The 23,519-nt window shown below is 38.9% G+C and overlaps 1 protein-coding gene across 3 annotated transcripts in view; it reads right to left on the reverse strand.

Moving 5' to 3' along the window:
* The window catches only part of LOC147000507 (vomeronasal type-2 receptor 116-like), a 37,089-nt gene extending 14,726 nt beyond the window's left edge, over nt 1-22,363 (reverse strand). Inside the window, exons 1-3 of one of the 3 annotated variants that reach the window (XM_085832586.1) lie at nt 21,989-22,363; nt 12,995-13,094; nt 11,844-12,647 (exon numbers count right to left, since the gene is read on the reverse strand). In XM_085832586.1, the coding sequence (XP_085688712.1) occupies nt 11,844-12,647; nt 12,995-13,094; nt 21,989-22,197 (1,113 nt within the window). In that variant the 5' untranslated portion in view covers nt 22,198-22,363. Of the gene's footprint in view, nt 1-11,843; nt 12,648-12,994; nt 13,287-21,988 lie in introns of all 3 variants that reach the window. The other 2 variants (XM_085832585.1, XM_085832587.1) reach the window with 2 other exon arrangements.
* Nucleotides 22,364-23,519: the final 1,156 nt, after the last annotated feature.

Here is a 23,519-nt window from a genome sequence, read left to right on the forward strand (position 1 = left end):
CATAGAAACTACTAACACCGCAGTCAAAGAAAACACAAAATGCAAAAAGTTCCTAACCCAAACATCTAGGAAATCCAGGACACAGTAAGAAGACTACACCTAGCCGGGCATGGTGGCGCAAACCTTTAATCCCAGCACTTGGGAGGCAGAGGCAGGCGGATTTCCGAGTTTGAGGCCAGCCTGGTCTACAAAGTGAGTTCCGGGACAGCCAGGGCTACACAGAGAAACCCTGTCTCGAAAAACCAAAAAAAAAAAAAAAAAAAAAAAAAAGAAGACTACACCTAAGGATAGTAGGAATAAAAGAGAGCAAAGATTCCCAACATAAAGGCCAGGGAACATCTTCAACAAAATTACAGGAGAAAACTTTACTAACCTAAAGAAAGAGACGCCCATAAACATACAAGAAACCTAAAATACCCAAATATATTGGACCAAATAAGAAATTCTTCCCATCCCATAATAATCAAAACACCAAATGCACTAAAACAAAGAAAAAATATTGACAGCAGTAATGGGAAAAGGCCAAGTAACATAAAAAAGGCAGAACTATCAGAATTACACCAGACTTCTCACCAGAGACTATAAAAGCCAGGAGATCTTAGAAAGATGCCATACAGAACCCTAGAGGTCTCAAATGCCAGCCCAAGCTGGCTCTCAATGCCCAACAAAACTCTCAGTTGATATAGATAGAGAAAGTAAAGTATTCCAAGAAAAACCCAAATTTAAACAAAAACGTTCTACTAATCCAACCCTACAGAGGATAATTAGAGGAAAACTCTAACACAAGGAGGGAAACTATACCCTAGAGAAAGCGAGAAATTAATCTTCTTTCAACAAACCCAAAAGACGTTAGCCTCACAAACATAAAAATAACATTAAAAAAAAAAACCCAGGAAGCAACAATTACTGTTTCTTAATATATCTTAACATCAATGGACTCAACCCCCCCCCCCAAAAAAAAAGACTTAGACTAAAAGACTGGTTATATAAACAGCACCCAGCATTTTGTTGCATACAGGAAACACACCTCAGTGACACAGACAGATGCTACCTCAGAATAAAGGGCTGGAAAACAATTTTCCAAGCAAATGGTCCCAAGAAACAATCTGGAATAGCCACTCTAATATCGAATAAGAGGAAAACTCATCCAAAAGTTATCAGAAAAGATGAGGAAGGACATTTCATGCTCATCAAACAAAAGGTCTACCAAGATGACCTCTCCAAGTCTGAACATCTATGGCACAAATGCTAGAGCACCGTTCATAAAAGAAACTTTGAACTGCACACAATAATAGTGGAAGTCTTCAACATGCCCCTCTCACCAATGGACAAATCATACAAACAAATGCCAAACAGAGAAACAAAGAAGGTACCATGAGGTCCTGAGAAGGTATATTCTTTAGTTTTAAGATGAAATGTTCTATAGATGTCCATTAAATCCTTTTGGTTCATAATTTCTGTTAGTTTCACTGTGTCTCTGTGACATCAACCAACCAGAGATCTCAGGGTCTAAAACAACAACCAAGGAGTACACATGGAGGGACCCATGTGCCATATATGTAGTAGAGAATGACCTTGTCAACATCAATGGGAGAAGAGGCCCTGGGTCTCGTGAAGGTTTGATGACCCAGTGTAGGGGAATGTGGGGGTGTGGAGGAGGGAATGGGTAGGTGGGTGGGGGCAGACCTACATATAAGCAGGCAGAGGGGGAATGGTATAAGGGGTGCCTGCGGGTGAATTAGTATTTACATATACATTTGAAATGTAAGTAAAATACCCAATAAAATGTATTACCACTACAAACCCCTTCAGGTCAGCACCAGCACCGTGTAACCTTGGGCGCAGTATCGGTGGAGACCCCCCACAGTCCCCAGAGGACTCTCCACACGATCTTAGGATCACTGGTGAGTGGAACACAACATCAGTACCAATCCAAGTGTGACAGGCCTTTGACAGCAGGAACAAAGACACCAGAGCCCTTCCTGACCAGAGGCCCAGGTTCTTTTTGATCAGTTCTGGTTTACCTTGATTTCGAACAGACTGGACAGCTCCATGGTCCTCAAAGGAGACATCACATCCAGGCAATGAAACTTGCCTAGAATCTTAGGAAAACAGAATCTCAGGATAACAGGAGTTCGGTCACACCAGTATTTCAGGGTCTCAGAGGAGTTTGACTGCCAAGAACTTTGACACACCCAGAATCTCAGGTTCACAGGAGCCCACAATCAAAGGATCACAGAGAAAGCTGGACTCTGAGAAGTACTGAATCAACTGGGATTATAGGAAGGACAGGCTCCAGTCAGATATATTGAGGACAGCAAGCACTTGAGATAATCAGATGGCAGGAGGCAAGCATATGAACAGACGCAAAAAAAACCAAGGTTACTTGGCATCATCAGAAACAAACTTTCCCACCATAGCAAGTCCTGGATACACCATTATATCAGAAAAGCAAGAGATGGATCTAATGTAACTTCTCATGATGATGATAGAGGACATTAAGAAGGAAAGCAGGAAAACACAGGTAAACAGCTAGAAGCCCTTAAAGAGGAAACACAAAAATCCCTTAGAGAGTTACAGGAAAACACTACCAAACAGGTGATGGAATTGAACAAAACCATCCAGGATCGAAAAATGGATGGAGAGCTCAAACTACCGGAGCAGGTGAGGGAGCCACATTGTGTCCCAGGTCCCTCAGAGACCAGTCTACATAGGTCAGCTCCAGTACTGCAAAATGTGAGTGAGCAGACTACAGAAGCAACACAGCTTCTGGGATGGACAAAAAGGCCACCAACAGTCTGGGAAAGGATTTTTACCAATCCTAAATCTGAGAGGGGGCTAATATCCAATAGATACAAAGAGCTCAAGAAGCTGAACTCCAGTCATTCAAATAACCCCATTAAAAATGGGGTACAGAGCTAAACAAGGAATTTTCAACTAAGGAATGCGAAATGTCTTTGAAGCACCTGAAAAAATGTTCAACATCCTTAATCATCAAAGAAATGCTAATCAAAATAAACTTGAGATTCCACCTCACACCAGTCAGAATGGCTAAGATCAAAAATTCATGTGACAGCAGATGCTGGCAAGGATGTGGAGAAAGAGGAAAACTCCTCCATTGCTGGTGGGATTGCAAGCAGGTGCAACCACTCAGGAAATCAGTCTGGCAGTTCCTCAGAAAATTGGACATAATACTATGGAAGATCCAGCAATACCTCTCCTAGGCATATACCCAGAAGCTGTTCCAACTGGTAATAAGAACACATGCTCCACTATGTTCATAGCAACCTTTGTTTATAATAGCCAGAAGCTGAAAAGAACCCAGATGTCCCTCAACAGAGGAATGGATACAGAAAATATGATACAGTTACAAGATGGAGTACTACTCAGCTACTAAAAACAATGAATTTATGAAATACTTGGACAAAATGATGTATCTGGAGGATATCATCCTTAGTGAGGTAACACAATCACAAAAGAAGTCATTAGATATGCACTCACTGATAAGGGTATATTAGCCCAGAAACTTAGAATACCCAAGATACAATTTGCAAAACACAAGAAATCTTGCAAAATCAAGAAGAGGGAACACCAACTGGTGGATACTTCATCCCTCCTTAGAATAGGGAACAAAATACCCATATAAGGAGTTACAGAAACAAAGTTTGGATCTAAGACGAAATGAAGGACTATCCAGAGAATACCCCACCTGGAGATCCATCCCATAATCAGCCACCAAACCGAGACAATATTGCATATGCCAGAAAGATTTTGCTGAAGGGACCCTGATATAGCTGTCTCCTGTGAGGCTATCCAGAGCCTGGAAAATAGAGAAGTGGATGCTCACAGTCATATATAGGATGGAACACTGGCCCCAAATGGAGAAGCTAGAGAAAGTATCTAAGGAGCTGAAGGAGTCTGCAAGCCTATAGGTGGAATAACAATATGAACTAACCAGTACCCCCAGAGCTTGTGTCTCTAGCTGCATATGTAGCAGAAGATGGCCTAGTCGGCCATCACTGGGAAGAGAGGCCCCTTGGTATTGCAAACTTTATATGCCCCAGTACAGGGGAATGCCAGGGCCAAGAAGTGGGAGTGGGTGGGTAGGGGAGCAGGGCGGGGTCAGTGTATAGGGAACTTTCAGGATAGCATTTGAAATGTATATAAAGAAAATATCTAATTTTAAAAAAAGGTAGGAAGTTTTAATATATGCCATGTGGGTAAAAATTGAGGATGCAATATACAGTGAAATACTTTATGATTTCACCTCAGTGAAGAATCTATGGAGCAGCATTTCTGAACCAGTGGGTCCTATGTTTCTCACATATCAGATACCTGCATAGCATATATTTATATTATGATTCTTAACAGTAGCAACGCTGCTATAGTAGCAATGAAATAATTTATGCTTGGGAGTGACCACAACATATGGAACTGTATTAAAAGGTCACAGAGTGGATATAAAATTGACTCAAACAAGTCAATGGCCTTTCTCTACACAAAGGATAAACAAGCTGAGAAAGAAATTAGGGAAACAACACCCTTCACAATAGTCACAAATAATATAAAATACCTTGGCGTGACTCTAACTAAGGAAGTGAAAGATCTGTATGATAAGCAAGAGGATAACATTTGAAATGTAAATAAAAAATAAATATCTAATAAAATACCTTGGTGTGACTCTAACTAAGGAAGTGAAAGATCTGTATGATAAGAACTTCAAGTCTCTGAAGAAAGAAATTGAAGAAGATCTCAGAAGATGGAAAGATCTCCCATGCTCGTGGAATGGCAGGATTAACATTGTAAAAATGGCTATCCTGACAAAAGCAATCTACAGATTCAATGTAATCCCCATCAAAATTCCAACTCAATTCTTCTCTGAGATAGAAAGGGCAATTTGCAAATTCATCTGGAAAAAATAAAAAAAACCCTAGGATAGCAAAAACTATTCTCAACACTAAAAGAATCTCTCGTGGAATCACCATGCCTGACATTAAGCTGTACTACAGAGCAATTGGGATAAAAACTGCATGGTACTGCTACAGTGACAGAAAGGTAGATCAATGGAATAGAATTGAAGACCCAGAAATTAATCCACACACCTAAGGTCACTTGATCTTGGACAAGGGAGCTAAAACCATCCAGTGGAAAAAGGACAGCATTTTTAACAAATGGTGCTGGCACAACTGGTGGTTATCATGTAGAAGAATGTGAATTGATACGTCTTACCTCTTTGTACAAAGCCCAATTCTAAGTGGATCAAGGAACTGCACATAAAACCAGAGACACTAAAACTTATAGAAGAGAAAGTGGAGAAAAGCCTCCATGATATGGGCACAGGGGAATAATTCCTGAACAGAACACCAATGGCTTGTGTTGTAAGATCGAGAATTGACAAATGAGACCTCATAAAATTACAAAGCTTCTGTAAGGCAAAAGACACATTTAGTAAGGCAAAATGGCCACTAACAAATTGGGAAAGGATTTTTACCAATCCCAAATCAGATAGGGGACTAATATCCAATATATACAAAGAACTCGAGAAACTGGACTCCAGAAAATTAAATAACCTCATTAAAGAATGGGGCACAGACCAAGGGGCCTCACTTTCCGTTTATGTAAATAAAGAAAATATCTAATAAAAAGAAAGAAAGAAAAAAGAAAAGAAAAAAATAGAATGGGGCACAGAGCTAAACAAAGAATTCTCAACTGAGGAATATCGATTAGCTGTGAAGCACCTGAAAAATTTTTCAACATCCTTAATGATCAGGGAAATGCAAATCAAAACAAACCTGAGATTCCAACTCACACCAGTCAGAATGGCTAAGATCAAAAATTCAGGTGACAGCAGATGCTGGCGAGGATGTGGACAAAAAGGAACACACCTCCATTTTTCTTGGGATCATAGGCTGGTACAACAACTCTGGGAATCAGTTTAACTTTTTTCTCAGAAAATTGGACATAGTACTAGCAGAAGATCCAGCAATACCTCTCCTAGGAATGTACCCAAAAGATGTTTTAACTTTTCATAAGGACACATGCTCCATTATGTTCATAGCAGCCTTATTTATTGTAACCAGAAGTTGGAAAGAACCCAGATGTCCCTCAACAGTGAATGGATACAGAAAATATGGTACATTTACACAATATACTACTGCACAGATATGAAAAAACAATGAATTTATGAGATTCTTAGGCAAATGGATGTATCTGGAGGATATCATCCTGAGTCAGGTAGTCCAATCACAAAAGACCACACATGGTAGGCACTCACTGATAAGTGGATATTAGATCAGAAACTTAGAATTCCCAAGATACAATTTGAAAAACATAGGAAACTAAAAAAGAAGGAAGGCCAACATATGGATACTTCATTCCTTCTTAGAATGGGGAATGAAATATCTATGGAAGGAGTTACAGAGACATAGTTCAGAGAAGATCTTGAAGGAACAACCATCCAGAGACTGTCCCATTAGGGATCCATCCCATAAACAACCACCAACCCAGACCCTAGGCAGATGCCAACAAGAGCCTGCTGCCAGGACCCTGATATAGCTGTCTCCTTTGAAGATCTGCCAGTGCCTGGCAAATACAGAAGTGCATGCTCATAATCACCCACTGGATGGAGCATAAGGTCCCCAATGAAAGAGCCATAGAAAGTACCCAGGGAGCTGAAGGGGTCTGAAGCCCCATAGGAGGAACATCAATATGAACTAACCAGTACCCCCAGAGCTCCTTGGAACTGTACCACCAATCAAAGAAAACACGTGGTGGAACTTGTGTTGTCTTGCTATATATGTAGCAGAGCATGGCCTAGTAGGTCATCAATGGGAGGAGAGGGCTTTGGTCCTGTGAAGGCTGTATGCCCCAGTATAGAGGAATGCTGCCAGGACAAGGAATGGGAGTTTGTGGGTCAGGGAGATAGGAGAAGGGATAGGGGATTTTCAGAGGGGAAATTAAAAAATGGAATAACATTTGAAACCTAAGTTAAAAAAATCTAAAAAAAAAATAATAATTAAAAAGTTCAACATCCTTAGTTACCAGAGAAATGGAAATCAAAATAAACCTTAAATTCCACTCACAACAGTCAGACTGGCTAAGATCCAAAATTCAGGTTACAGCACATGCTGGTGAGGATGTAGAGAAAGAGGAACATTTCTCCATGGATGATGGTACTGCAACCACTCTGGAAATTAGTCTAGTAATTACTCAGAATATAGGACTTAGAACTAACTGGGAACCCAGCTAAAACATTCATGGGCATATACAAAAGATGTTCTAACATATAACAAGGACACATGCTCCACTATGTTTCATAGCAGCCTTATTTATAATAGCCAGAAGCTGTAAAGAACACAGATGTCCCTCAACAGAGAAATGGATACAGAGAATATAGTACATTTACACAATGAAATACCACAAAGCTTTTTTTAATGATTTCATGACCTTCTTAGGCAAATGGATGGAATTAGAAAATATCATCCTGATATTTCAAAATAGAGTTTCAAAAGAGCACAGAATTCCCATAAATCACAGATCAGATGAAGCTAAAAATGTAGGAAGATCAAAGTATGGATGCTTCAGTAGTACTTAAAAGGGGGAACAAAATCATCTCTGAGAAGTAGAAGGACAGAGGAATCTGGGAGGAAGAGATGAGGGGAAGGGAAAAATGGGGGCAGGATCAGGTATATGAGGAGAAGGGGGAGATGTACAGAGCTTCTGGAAATTGACCTGAAGTGTGTAGCAATGGGGGATGTGGAACTGGAGGTAGCCACCAGAAATTCCCAGATGTCAGGCACTACAGAGCTCCCACAGACAAAACCACAAACCAAAGAATACACATGGAGGGACCCACGGCTCTAGTTGCATATGAAGCAGAGTATGGCCTTTATCTGGCATCAATGGAAGGGGAGAAGATCCCATTGAAGGCTCAATGCCCCAGTGTATGGGAATGAAAAGTCAGTGAGGCAGGAGTGGATATGTTGAGAGGGGGGAAGCACCCTCATATAAACTGTGGGAAGGGGGGGTGGGATCAAGAGTTTGTGTAGGGAAAAACCAGGAAATGTAAATAAATAAAATAGCCAATAAAAAATTAAAAATGCCTAAATATCAAGAAAAAACAGCAGTACGAGAAGTAGGCCAAACAACATATAAAGTTGGACCTATCAGAATTACACCAGACTTCTCAACAGAGACTCTAAAAGCCAGAAGATATTGGACAGATGTCATGCAGACCCTTAATAGAACACAAATGGTAGCCCTGACTACTATACCCAGCAAAACTGTTACCATAGATGGAGAAAGCCAGATATTCCATGACCAAATTTAAACAATATTTTCAACTAATCAAGAACTACAGAGTTTAATAGAAGGAAAAGTCCAACACAATGAAGGAAACTACACCCAAGGAAAGTCAAGAAATTAATTATTTCAAAACAAACCCAAAAGAAGGGAACCACAAAAACATAATTCCATCTCTAACAACCAAAATGACAGGAACCCACAATCATTGGTCTTTAACATCTCTCATCATCAACGAACTCAATTCCTCAATAAAACACAGAATGGATACCAGAATGGATACATAAGCAGGACCCAGAATTTTGCTTCATACAGGAAACAAACCTCAGTGACAGAGTCAAACATTATCACACTTTAAAAGCCTAGAAATTTTTTTCCCAGCAAATGACCCGAAGAAACATGCTGAAGTGGGCATTCAACTAAAATAAAATAGATTTTTAATCAAATGTCATCAAAAAAAGTTCGTGAAGGACACTCCATATTCATCAAAGAAAAAAATCCCCCAAGTTGAAACCTCAATTCTGAACCTAAATGCCCCAAATGCAAGTGCACCCACATTTGTAAAATAAATGTTACTATAGCTCAAAACACACATTGAACCTCATACAGTAATAGTGGGAGACTTCAACACCCCACTCTCACCAATGGACAAATCATGGAAACAGGAACTAAGCAGAGACACAGTGAAACTAATAGAAATTATGTACCAAATAGATTTAAGATATATCTTCAGAACATTCCACCCTAAAACCAAAAAAAATATATATATACCTTTTCAGCACCTCATGGAATCTTTTCAAAAATTGATCATATAGTCAGACACAAATAAGCCTCAACAGATACAAGAAGATTGAAATAATTACATGCCTTTTATCATCACCATGACCTAAGGCTGGGCTTTAATAACAACAAAAACAACAGAAAATCCACATACTTATGAACACTGAATAACTCTCTACTCAATGATAACTTGATCAGGGAAGAAACAAAGAAAGAAAATAAAGACTTTGTTTAATTTAACCAAAGTGAAGGCACAGCCTACCTAACCTTATGGGACACAATGAAATCAGTGCTAAAAGGCAAACTCATAGCTATGAGTGCTTTCATAAAGAAATTGGAGAGATCCTATACTAGCTAGAAGTTTAATAGCACATCAGAAACCTGTACAACAAAAAGAAGTAAATACATCCAAGAAGAGTATAAGGAAGGAAATAATCAAACTCAGTGGGGATATCAACCAATTAGAAAGAAGGAGAAGTGTACAAAAATTAATCAACAAAACTGGGAGCTGGTTCTTTGAGAAAACCAACAAGATAATAAACTCTTAGCCAAGCTAACTAGAGGGCACAGAGACAGTATCCAAATCAACAAAATCAGAAAGAAAATGGTAGACATAATAAAGGAAACTGAGGAATCTTTAAAAATCACCTGATCCTACTTCAAAAGCCTGTACTCAACAAAACTGGAAAGTACAGATGGAATGGATGAATTTCTAGATATATACCAAGAGTTAAATTTGAATCAGGATCAGATAAAACATCTAAACATCCACATAAACCCAAAGGAAACATAAGCACAAATTTAAAGTCTCCAAACCAAAATATCTATGTCCAGATGGTTTTAGTACAGAATTCTATCAGACCTTCAATGAAGACCTAATACTAATACTTCTCAAAGTATTCCACAAATTAGAAACAGAAGGAAAATTACCAATTTTATTTTATGAATACTTAAAACTGTACAAAGACCCAACAAAGGGAACTTGAGAACAATTTACCTTATGAATATCAATGTAAAAATTCTTAATTAAATTCCCCCAAACTGAATGCAAGGACACAGTAAAATGCTCATTCACCATGATCAAGTAGGTTTCATCTCAGCAATGGAGGGATGGTTCAATACATAGAAATTCATCAATGTAATCCACTATATTGTGGGGCGATGGGTTACGCACAGACAGCTTAGTCTCCAGTCAAGTTGAGGTCTTGACCCACCCAGTGGTGGTAATTTTCAGCTACATGGGATTGAAGGTGGTTCTTCACCCCGGCTTGTGTCAACATTACCACCCCCACAGCCCTCACAGGAGAGTCTCATGGCTGTCAGTCATGTACACAATGTCCCAAGCTTCTGGCCTTCTGGCTAGACTCCTCCACACAGTTACCTAGCAACAGCACAATAACAAGCCCGCTTTAAAAGGGGCTGTTTGGCCCTTCCTCATTCTCTTTTCTTTCTCTCTAAGCTCTCTCCCTCTAAGCTTTAACCTCTCTTTCTCTAAGCCTTCACCTTTCCTACTCTCTAACTCTCTTTCTCTCTTCCCCTTTCTCTCCTCTTGGCCAGGGCTGGTCTCTCTCTTTTTACCTTCTCTCTTTCCCCCTGCTTTTCTATAACAAAGCTCTAAAGCCATAGACTGTCTCTGTTCATCAAGGCGTGCCATGGTTGGACGATGTGATAGGCTTTCTTCTAATGAGCTGCTTCTAACATTCCATCAGAAGGCCTTCCTGTTCTCCAGCCACATAAAGGACTAAAGACTCTTGCCTGCATGGGAACCTACCCAGCGCCCCCTTCCTCTTTCCTCCTGCCCTCTCTTCCCATATCTCCGGGGTCTAGTGCCTCCCCGGGGCCCCTATGTTTTCAGCTCCTCTGCCTTATCCAGCGTAGGATGCCAGAGACTGAGAACCTGGTACCAGGAACTGCCCCTTGTCCATTCCCTGCCGTGTGGGGTCAATGGCTTCACACAGCCAGATGCCCACCTGCATGGGGCTGCATGGAAAGTGTCCAGCAGTCCTCCAGCGTCTGCCTTCCCAGAGCACTGGAACTCTGGCAGAAGGTGAGCTCTCTTCCTCTTCCCTCATTCCCTAACACCCACAGCCCTGAACTATATAAACAAACTCTAAGGAAAAAAATCACATGATCATCTCATAAAATGCTGCAAAAGCCTTTGACAAAATACAACATGCCTTCATGGAAAGATCAGAAATTCAAGGAATATGACTAAGGGACATACAGCAAACCAACAACCAACATCCAATTAAATGTAGAGAAACTTGAAGCAATCCCATTAAAATGAAGGACAAGACAAAGCTCTCTACACTCTAGAGAACCTGGGTGGAAAAGGGGAGCATGAGAGGGAGAAAAAATGTCGGGGGGCAGGAGCAGGTATGGAAAGAGACAAGAGAGAAGTTCAGAGGGCCAAGAGAATGAATAGAAATCAGTAGGAGTGGGGGCTGTGGAACTGGGGGAACCACCAGAAAGTTTCAGGTGTCAGGGATTCAAAAAGCTACCAGGATCTAGTGCGGATGACATCTGCCTGCCTCTGCCTCTCAAGTGCTGGGAATAAAGGTATGAATCACCAATTCCTGGCTGGAACTCCATTTATAAGACACCTACTTAGGATTTTGCATTGACCTCAAGACAGGGAAATGAGTATTTAGACCAGTTAATATTGATAACATTCTCAAATTTAGGATGCACAATTCGGGTGGCTTGGGAAATAATAAAAATATCTCCTTGTAGACATAACTACGCTCATGAAAGGACATTACCTCCCAAGGGAAGGCTACCATTTTTTCTCCATTAGCATGTCTTTGTATCTGTATTTGCTGAAGATTCATTTCATGGAGACTGTAGGCAACAGCATACACAGCATTATATATATTGTAGCTCTCTTCACTCATGACTGGGTCAAAAAGGGATCTTGGCAGTAACTCCAAAGAAGCATTGGGTTGGCAGTTTTCCAAAAGTTGGCAATCAAACTCAGAAAATGAGCACTTGAAAAATAAATACCAAAACCTGGGAAGATAATTGTCTTCTGGGTATTTGTAGGGGTTAACTGTTCTAATAAAATTTGTAAATTCAGCCATCTCTTCATGGTGGTGTGAAAAAATGAAACTTCCATGTAATGACTCTAACATGAAATAATCAGTATCGGTGTCAACATCCCATTGAGAGTTTAAGACCCAGACTTTCCAAGTCACTAACAACTGTGCAATATGTCGCATTAAACCTTGTAGAGAAACAATGTCACGACAAACAACTGTCACATTTTCTGATGATTCCTTAGTCTGGACCAGACTTTTCCATAATGCATTTGAAAATGAATTCCAGACGCCAGGGATCATTTGCACAGAGGCTATGCAAATGTTATTTCTCTCCATAACTTGTCTCAAGTCAGACAGAATCTGTGTCCCTTTGTGGTCATCTGGGATAATTAGACCAACCCAGGACCAACTGAAATGAAGCATCAAAGAGACTATGGCAAGAGAAAGAAATGTGTCCTTGGGGGCCATCTGATAGACATAATTAAGCTGTTCTTGGTTTAAAATAGAATCAAAAGGCCCAAAAGTGAGCTGCAGAAAACAAAATTGGATACAAGGGCAAGAATATTGTCATCCAACAAATCTCAGTTTTGAATCAAAGGATGGAAAGGGAAAAGATGAAAATGGGTTTAGCATGTTTTAAAGAAAACCCCATTACAGAGTTTTCCTCCCAAAATATGGACAGATCTCCAGTTTAAATAACCTAGATGGTCTCATCCTCCTATCCTTCATTCATACTTCAAGTTCTAAAATCACAATGCACCTTCATAGTTTGCTTTGATAGCAGATTAACTCAAAGTGCCCTATTTTATAGTATCTGACACCTCTGACATCAACAAAGTATAGTTCAGACTTAGTTCTTACACACCACTCCTTACCTGAGGTATTTTGTAGAGTTGTAACAGTGTCCCAATGTGAGCAGATGTTGACCATGATGTTCCTGTGAGGGCAGCAGGGGGGTTACTCTTATTTTCACAGCTATAATTAGGTATACCATATGGAAACTTTGTGAGCCAAATCAGAGGACCTTCAAGAATACATTTTTCAGTAAATCGAACATTATAGAAATCAAAGCCCAAAGTTATATTGGGTAGAAGATGAGGGTTTTTGTTGATCTCCTCAATGGCAAATAACAGGGCCAGAAGAAACTGGTAGTTTTTGAATTTATACCTGCACAGATTACATAAAATTATGCTGGGAGAAGACATAGACCATACAACCTTCATATTTTATCACTTTTTCATAATTTACATGTCAAAGTTCCTATAAAATCATTATTTTAATCTCTTCTTATTATTGACTGAAATTAGAATTGGCAATTTAAGTAGATAGGATTAAGTAATATCTACAGTGTTAACAATCATTATGATTTGGGGGAATCTAATTTATTATGTTGCTTTATTTATCATTTATGTGTGGTAAAATTTAAAAAGGAATGTTGATGAGTAAGGAATTAAGTTCTGAGAAAACATCATATATCTTGGTATCTTGGTTTCTGTATGCCTCTATCTGTAAATGTAACTTTTATTTCTTTGATGTAATTATCATCTTTGAGGCTTTCTGCTGAGTAAGCTCAGCTTTTCTGGTTCTTTCTGAACAGTGGTTGCCTAGTTCAACTTAGCTGTTTGGGCTCAAAATCTTCTTCTAGCTGAGTGATTCAATCTGACTTCTCTCAGCTTCTCACTAAGTTGCTCTACATGTGCTCAAACTAATTCTCTCAGTCTTTTCTAATCCTCATGCTTCATCTCATTTTTTTCACCTTGTTCTTTCTTCATCTGTTGTAGAGTATTCACTCTGCAACATATCTCTGTTAAACTGTCCCTGTAAAACCTGCCTCTGTGCTCCACAAACTGAACTGCCATGAACTCCACCCCATTGAATTGCCTCTCAACTCACTAACACAACCAAATATAAATGGCTAGAACTCAGAGACTTCCATGTATCTGTCTCCTGAGTACAGGAGTTAGTTTCACCTCTCCTGGATGGACGTAACCTTTTTTTTTTTTTTTTTTAATTTTCTTGAAATGTGCTGTCCACCAGCCTGACCTTGAATTCAGATATCTGCTCATTTCTGTTTCCTGAGATTAAAGGCTTATACTAAGGGCATGTCTGTATTCTAGCCAGACCAGTCATATTGCTATATTAAAATCCCACTAAATCTATAATTATAAAGTATCATCTTGTCTTCATGCAATCACACAGTTTTCTCTGACAATATCTTATTTAAAGAACAGCACAAAGTTCATTCAAATAATGAATTAATACAGGTGTTAATTCTATGATAATTTGAATATGGTAGCCTGGAATATACTATGTAGACCAGGTGGGCCTGGAACTCATAGGGATTTTCCTGCCACTGCATCTCAATTGATGAGATTAATTCATGTGACTCTACACCCAAATTTATTTTAACTTTTTGTGTATTCATGAGCTGTGTGCTTTATTTATGTCAATGTGAGTCTTTGTGAAGGTACAGGTTCAGGAGTCTCAATAACTATGAGTAAAAGATAGAGAAGATATAGATGGTCAAAACTATACACATTATTTCACACAGTATCTCTTACTCATTTGTTTAGTTATTGACTGGCTGACTGATTTAATTGACTGGTTGTGACAAGAGTCTGACCATGTAGCACTGACTGGCATGGTACACATTATGTAAATCCAATCTGTCCTGGAAATCACTAAGATCCTTTCTGTCTCTCTGTTTCCAGTGGTTTGAAGAAGAGAGAACCATACCATCTGACCCTCCATTTTCTTCACTGTTTGCAGCACATAAACCTAGCACTCTGTCCACAACACTTTTAGGGCATCACATATTCTTGTTTGTACCTTCCATATGATCATGAGATGATAAGAGTACATTCATGTGTTTTGGAAGATTTTAACTCATGCCCTTACACTTGTACTCACATTAAAAGCATTTCACTTTATAATGCAACTCATTTTTTCAGTTAACTTTACTATTTTATTTTTATTTTTGCTTTCAGAGAAATTATATTATTTAATTTTTCAAATTATTCATATAATTATTTACACCCCAAACACTGCTACACCTTAAGTCCCAGCCAGGTGCTTCAGTTCTTTGAAGGATTAGTCACTTCCAGGAAAGTAGCTGTTACCCATGGCAGCCTTACTTTCTGTTTTACATCTACGGGTCTATGGTGTGTATCATGGACTTTCTGAACTTTTTGGCTAATATCCTTTTCTCATGGAGTACATAACATACATGTCCTTTTGTGTCAAGTTATCTCATTCAGGATAATATTTTCTAATTCCATTCATTTGCCTGTCACCTCTCACCAATGAACATATCATTGAGACAGAAACTTAACAGAGAAATACCAAAATTAATAGAGGTTATGATTCAAATAGCAGATATCTATAGAACACTTCACTCAACCACAAAAGAATATACCTTCTTCTCAGCACATAGAACCTTCTTCAAAATTTACCATTTAATTAATCACAAATCAAACATCAACAGATAGAAGATTGAAATAACACTTTGCATCTTATCAGATCTTCATGAATTATTGCTGGACTTCAATAACAACAGAAACATCAGAAACTTCCATACTCATGAAAACTAACAACCCTGAAAAATCTTTAAAGAAGTATTTCCATGGCCAACTGCAACACAATTCACTAAATATAATCTTATAGTAACTCTATGAATAACACACTGACACTAAACGAAATGCTATTCTGCATCATCAAGAGAATAAATTATTCACACCATGTTATTATTAGACAGATCAAGAGCTGTCTCATTAACACCATAGGTAGACCAACAATGTTACCTAACCTGGACCACTGAGAATTCCAAGAGACTGAACTGTGAGACTCTGGCTTAAAGCATTTCTCCCTGAAAGGTAGAGCCCCTAAAACATTTCCCCAAACTTGTTTTCCCTGATCTTTAAAAATACAGCTAGAAAGAAGCTCTTTTTTCTCTATAGCCAGCAAAAAGCCTTTTTGTTTCTACACTGTACAACCAGAGATGCCTGCCTTCCTGTGCTGAGGACATGGAGATAAAAATTCAGAAAGAACTCACTCCCCACTTCTGCCTTGTAAATTTCACCAAAGACATCCAGAAGAGAAGAACTCTTCCCAACTCCTCCCAACTACCCAACTCCTCCCAATTCCTCAGCTAGCTGTTAAAAGCCCCCTACTGTCACTGCTTGGGGTCAAACTCCCCTGCCCCTGCAAGGCGCAAGGGGTTCATACTCAGCTAGCTGATAATAAAACCTCTTGCAGTTTGCATCAGTTGTGGTTTTTCTCTCCAGACATTGGGGTGCTGGCCAGCTCATCCCGGGACTTGAGCAGAGGCCCAGCTTCGAGGGTCTTACAGAACCACCCACCAAAGAACATACGTAGGCTGGACCAATGTCCTCATAACATATGTAGCAGATGTACAGCTCAATCTCTATGTGGGTCCCCCAACCACTGAAGTGGTGAATGTCCCTAAAGCTGTTTCCTGACTGTTGGAAAATGTTCCCTAACAGTGATGCTTTGTATGGCCTCATGGGAAGAGGATACACCTAACTCTACAGAGACTTGATGCACCAGGAAGGAGGATAGCTGGAGGTCGAAGGGAGTGTCACTCTTTCAGAGAAAATGGGGGTGGGAGATAGACTCTGTGAGGGGGGCTTGAGGTGGGCAGCATTTGAGATGTAATTAAATTAATTAATCAAAAAGAAAGTAAAATACCATACATCATTCATAGTCATTATCTAGTATATATCAAGAATGTACAAGATTAGATTCTGCAGAACTTGATTTTAAACTCCAATGCTGATATACTACAAACTTTAATTATGGAACATGGAGAAAAAGAGCTGCTATTCAAATGGGCTTTCTATTTTTTCTTGGCTAAACTCATGGTTCTGAAAAGGTGCTATACATGATATCAAGGAAAATAAAATTAAAGTAACCCATACTCTCACTAATCTTTGATACATGAGAGATAAAGTAATGAATTGTCTTGTACAATATGCCCTTTGTAACAAAAATAGACACTTGCTATATGTGGAACCAACCTTTGTCTAATTTGATATAAGGATCTCTCCATGCTATGGAACACATGCTCATCACTATAAAAATGGCCAAGTCTCTGTGACTAGATGAGACATAGATCCAAGCAGTGAACTTAGTAATCTTATTCTTCTAAACGGATTCAGTATAAAATTACCCCTAGTGACTTATTGCTATGGCTGTGGATTGACTGCATTCCTCAGCCCTTGTAAGTTTGTTTCCCCAATAGATGGCAAATAACAAAGAAAGCAATGAGTGATCATAACATAGAGAGTAGTATACTATGAAATCCCTGGTCATAAACAGAGCTTGTGCATAACACCCTTCCCAACAAGGCTGAGAGACCACAGCTAAAGAGAACTTAAAAGAATGTAAGGTCCAAAGGTTGGCTGAAGATAACCTTGAGGAAACCATATTTCCTGTCCACAACAGGGTAGTTGCACATTTGAATACAATGATTATAAAAGGATGCACAAGACCATGTATGGCCACAGAAGATAAAATAGCAGTATGGAGAAGGAGGAAGGCACAAAATCTCACCCCTATCTGAGATGCTATCAAGATTTGATAGTTATTGGGGGAAAGAGAGTCACTCTCTTCACTCTTGTGACCACAAGGAGGAAAACAACACTCAAGGGATGTCACCAATTACAATATACTTAGCGAACATAAACTGCAATAAATTGGAAAAAATAAAAGAAGTGCAAATAGTTGGGTAGAGAGGTAAAGGCAGAGAAAGTGGTTATAGGAGAAGGTGTCAGTGTACATGCATATGCTCAAAATACTTTGGACCAAATTTTTAGAGAATTAATAAAATAATTTAAAATGCCAAAATACAACAAAATTTATTTCTAATAAATAGGTCATTTATCAGAATTGTGAAAAATAAGAAAAATAAATACAGTTTTGGCCATTGTATACACTCAAATGCATATCTATCTATCTATCTATCTATCTATCTATCTATCTATCTATCTATCCATCTATCTATCTATATATTTATAATGGTGAGTATCATTTTGACAACTTTAAGCATATAAACAAAGGTTTACATACATATTTTGGGGTGCTATTATTACTACATATTTCATAATAAAGCCGAATAAGGACTCCAACCTTCCAAACACAAAGCAATGTTGGAGATGGAATCTTTATAATGGAGATTTCATCCATTTTTTAGATTCATGTTTTGACAACACATAGTATGTCATAAAATGTACAATTCCTATACGATAGTAAATAACTGTAGTTCAAATTGAATACAGTTTTATTTGATTCTTCCATATTGTGTTCATATAGTAAGCTTGTATTCTACTTTCCATAGCCTGTGTATGAGCATGTTTAATATATTTCTATTATAATCAAAATTTTTACTTCTACTTTTCTATCCATCAAAATTCATGCCTCACTCCTCTCTTTGTCTTTAGAATACAATCAGTTAAAAATTTAAATTAAGCAAATCATTATTATTAAGAAAACAAACAAACAAACAAAAAACAGGGAAGACATGTATCATGGGGCTCAGCATTAATGCCAGCACTCAGGGACCTAACAAAGCCTAACATAATTGAGAGTTTCATGATATCCAGGGCTACACAAGAAAACCCTAACTCAAGAAAAGAAAGGAAGGACAAAGGAATGAAAGAGAAGAGAGAATTAAAGAGAGTAAAACATTTAGCTGGAAATGGGAGAACATGCCTTTAACGGTGGATAGGATGTGGAAAAAGAGTAACACACTTCCATTGCTGGTGAGATTGCAAGCTGTTACAACCACTCTGGAAATCAGTTTCACGATTCCTCCAAAAATTGGACTTATTACTATCTGAGGACCCTGCTATACCACTCCCGGGCATATACCCAGAAGATGCTCCAACATGAAATAAGAGCACATGCTTCACTATGTTCATAGCAGCCTAATTAATTAATTAATTAATTTTTTATTTTGCAGATGTTGTATCTTCTTAAAAAGATTTATTAGATATTTTCTTCTTTTACATTTTAAATACTAACCTAAAAGTCTCCTATACCTTACCCCTGCCCTGCTCCCTAACCCACCCACTCCCACTTCCTGGCCTTTGCATTCCCCTGTACTGGGGCATATAATCATTGCAAGACCAAGGGACTCTCCTCCCAGTGATGGCTGAATAGGCCATTGTCTGCTACATATGCAGTTAGAGACAAGAAATCTAGGGGTACAGTTTAGTTCATAGTATTGTTCCTCCTATAGGGTTACAGACCCCTTCAGCTCCTTGGGTACTTTCTCCAGTTCCTCCAGTGGGGGCCTTGTGTTCCATCAAATAGGTTACTGTGAGCATCCACCTCTGTATTAGCCAGGCATTGGCATTGCCTCACAGCTATATCAGGGTCATGTCAGCAAAATGTTGCTGGCATATGCAATATTGTCTGCGTTTGGTGGCTAATTATGGGATGGATCACTGGGTGGGGCAGTCTCTGCATGGTTGTTCCTACCATCTCAGCTCCAAGCTTTGTCTCTGTAACTCGTTTCATGGGTATTTTGTTCCCTATTCTAAAGAGGGAAGAAGTATCCATACTTTGGTCTTCCTTCTTCTTGAGTTTCATGTGTTTTGCAAATTGTATCTTGGGCATTCTAAGTTTCTGGGCTAATATCCACTTATCATTGAGTGCATATCATGTGAGTTCTTTTGTGATTGGGTTACCTCACTCAGAATGATATCCTCCAGATCCATCCTTTTCCCTAAGAATTTCATAAATTCATTGTTTTTAATAGCTGAGTAGTACTCCATTGTGTAAATGTACCACATTTTCTGTATCCATTCCTCTGTTGACATCTGGAGCACCTTTATTTATAATAGCCAGAATCTGGAAAGAACCCAGATGTCTCTCAACATAGGAATTTTAAATGTAAATAAAGAAAGCGTCACATTAAAAAAAGAAAAAAAGATTTCTTATTGGTGTATTGTTCCTTTGATGATTATGAAGGGTCCTTCGCCACCTATTTTGATAACTTTGTTTGAAACTCTATTTTATTGATTATTACAATGACTACCCCAGAAAACTGTCAATAGGACAAAATGGCAACTTACCGAGTAGTAAATATCTTCACTAACTCTACATCTGATAGAGGGCTAATATCCAAAATACATAATGAATCCAAGAAGTTATACTCCAAAAAAAACCAATAATCCAATTAAAAATGGGTATAGAGCTAAATTAAAAATTATCAAGAAAGGAATTTCAAGTGTCTAAGAAGTACTTAAAGAAATGTTCAACATCCTTAGTCATCAGGGAAATGTAAGTCAAAGAGACCCTGAGATTATACCTCACACCAATCAGAATGGCTAAAATCAAAAACTGAAGTGACAGTACACTGACAAGGATGTAAAGAAAGAGGAACACTTCTCCGTTGCTGGTACAAACTAGTACAAGCATTCTAAAAATTAATCTGGCAGTTATTCATATAAAAGTTGGAAATACTTTTATATGAAGATCATGCTATACCCTGTGACTATAACTGAAAGATTTTCCACCCTACCAAAATGACAAGTACTCCACTATGTTCATAGCAGCCATGTTGGTAATGGTATGAAGTTGTAAATAACACAGATATCCCCCAGTGGAAGAATGGATACAGAAAATGTGATTCATTTACAAAATGGAGTACTATTCACTTATCAAAAATGAAGATATCATGAATTTTGCAGACAAATGGATGGAAATAGAAAATATGATACTGGGTGAAGTAACTCAGCCAGATCCAAAAGAACATCCATGGTATGTACTCACTGATCAGTCAATATTAGACAAAAAGTTCAGAATATCAATGATACAATTCACAGATAGTAGGAAGCTTAATAAGAAAGAACACCAAAGTTTTGATACCTCAATCCCAGTTAAAAGGGGGAACAAAATAATCATGGGAAGGCAGAAGGAGAAAGCAACCTGGGGGGACAAGGAAGGGGGCAGGATCAGGTATGGGGCAGACAGGAAATACCGAGGGCCAGGAGAATGAATAAAAATATGCAGCAATGAGGAGTAGAGGGCAAGAGGAACCTCTAGAAAGTCCCAGAGACCTGGGATGTGAGAAGCTACCAGGATTCTGTTGAGAGAATATTAGCTGATGTACCTACCAGTGGGGAGATGGAACCTAAAGAGAACACCTCCCTTATATAGACATTGTCCCTGTTGAAGCAGGGGGCTACCCATCCATCTTCAAACAATTTAACCCAGAATTGTTTCTGTCTCAAGGAAATGCAGGGACAGAAAAATGGAGCAAAAACTAAACGAAAGGCCACCCAGTGACTGGAACGACATAGGATCCATGTCATACCTGCATACCAAACCCGGAAACTATTACTGATGCCATATTGTCCTTGCAGATAAGTTCCTGGAATGTCTGTCCTCTTAGAAGTTCTATGAGAAACAGACTGAGACAAATGCAGATACATAAACCATCCATTGGATTGAGGTTGGGGACTCATATGTTAGAGTTAGGAGAAGAGCTAAAGGAGCTAAAGGGGATTGCAACCCCATAGGAAAAACAACACTATCAACTTGCCTGGAACCCTCAGAGCTCCCAGAGACTAAGCCCAAAACCAAGGAACATACATGGAGTGCCTCTGGGAACCAGGGCACACTTGTAGCAGAGGACTTGCCTTGTTTAGCCTCAGCAGGAGAGAGTGTGTTTAATGCTCTGGAAACTTGATGCCCCAGCAAAGAGAGATGCAGCTGGAATTGAGAGATAGGGTGGGGGAGTACCCTCTCTGAGGCAGGGGGAAGAGGGAATGTGGTGAAGTTTTAATCCATACAGACTTTAATTTAAAAATTATCTGAAGTTAAAAAGTAATAATTATACTTACTGTAAGTGCACATCCTTGAAATAGTATGGATCTATTGTATCAGGAATTATATTGCCAGTGTAGTAAATATGAAGAGAAAAAAATGCACCAATCTTCACATCTCCTTTAACATGAAAATTGTCCTTGATTGCTGTATAGCAGTAATTGTTAGTAATGGCACACACGATATTAGGAACATACAAGAGCCCAAAAATCAAAATCCAGAACATCTTCTTAATATATGTGTATATCCTGTCATAAGACTAGTGTATACATACCTAATGATATTCATCAGGTCTATGTTCAGCTCAAGTATTTATGAAAACCTGTGCTCCTAACTTTTTTAATGAGTGTAATTGCCTCACTATTTACCTCAATCTCTAACTGGTCCCACCTTCACTGTCATTGAGTATTCTGAAACTCTGCCCTTAGGCTCTGCACCTGATGCCCTGTGTTCTTCTTTTAAAAAGTTGAAAAATATGTTTTAGATTGTCTTTTCTAGCCATAGGCACTATGATTTTAGCTGAAAAAATAGACAGCAAGACCTCAGGGGTCAACATCCCAAATGGGGTGTTTTGGCCAAGTTTGATTCCAGATACTTTTCCCATGAAAACAATTTCAGCTGATGAAAACAGTCTTCATCAGAGGTTTCCATGATAAGAGAAAGCCTGAAAATTCCTATAGCACTCATACACAAGCAAAATAATTGAACCACGCTCTTTCAAACTAAAAACAGTTAATGGACTATGTTCTTCCTATTGACTTTAAGTGTTTCAAATATTTCTTCAATGATACATTCATATCTGTAGAACAATATGTGTCCACCCAAAATAATCATCTAATTTTGCACATTGGAAAAGTCAATAGTCCTGAAGCATTCCTCATTTCCAAGTTATCTACTTAATTTCACTTCAAAATTTATGTTTCCTGTTGAGAGGACTGTTAGCCAGACCAGGCAAACTCCATGACAGACTGCAAACTGGCAATTTGGGAGACTACAACTAAGTATCTTTTCCCCAGAACTAAACAAGTCAGTTCCAGGAAAAATCACCTCTCGTGGGCAGCCAATCAATAGCTATCAGGTGTTGCCTCATCACCTAGTCTGAGTCACCCATCATGGGCAGGCTATCCAGAGATGTCAGGAGCTGACCCATTACCTAGCCTTAGCCAAGTATATTCAATCCACAGAAGTCTCCCAAATCCCCCAGAGCCTTAACCTATCAATCACAAGGGCATCCATAACCCTGGAGTTAGAAACAACCAATCAAGGTAAAGAGAGATCAAATTCATTCACTCCTTCACTAATAGACTTTAAATTGACATTGCATGCACACACCTCTCTCTTCCATCCTGACATATGGTAGACACCTGTGCCCTGGTCCTTTGCAGAATAAAGGCTCTTTGCTGTTATATACTCGGAGTCAGGAGAATCATTCTTTGGCAAATCATAGACCCTTACATTTGGGGGTTCATTTGGGATTTGCTGAAGACATCTGACCAAAATATTTGAGTACCTTTTCTTTTTAAATCTGTAAGTCTAGGTGCCCGGTGT

Source organism: Mus caroli, unplaced genomic scaffold, assembly GCF_978045245.1.
Source record: "Mus caroli unplaced genomic scaffold, Mus_caroli_1 scaffold_18, whole genome shotgun sequence".
Taxonomy (NCBI): Eukaryota; Metazoa; Chordata; class Mammalia; order Rodentia; family Muridae; genus Mus; species Mus caroli.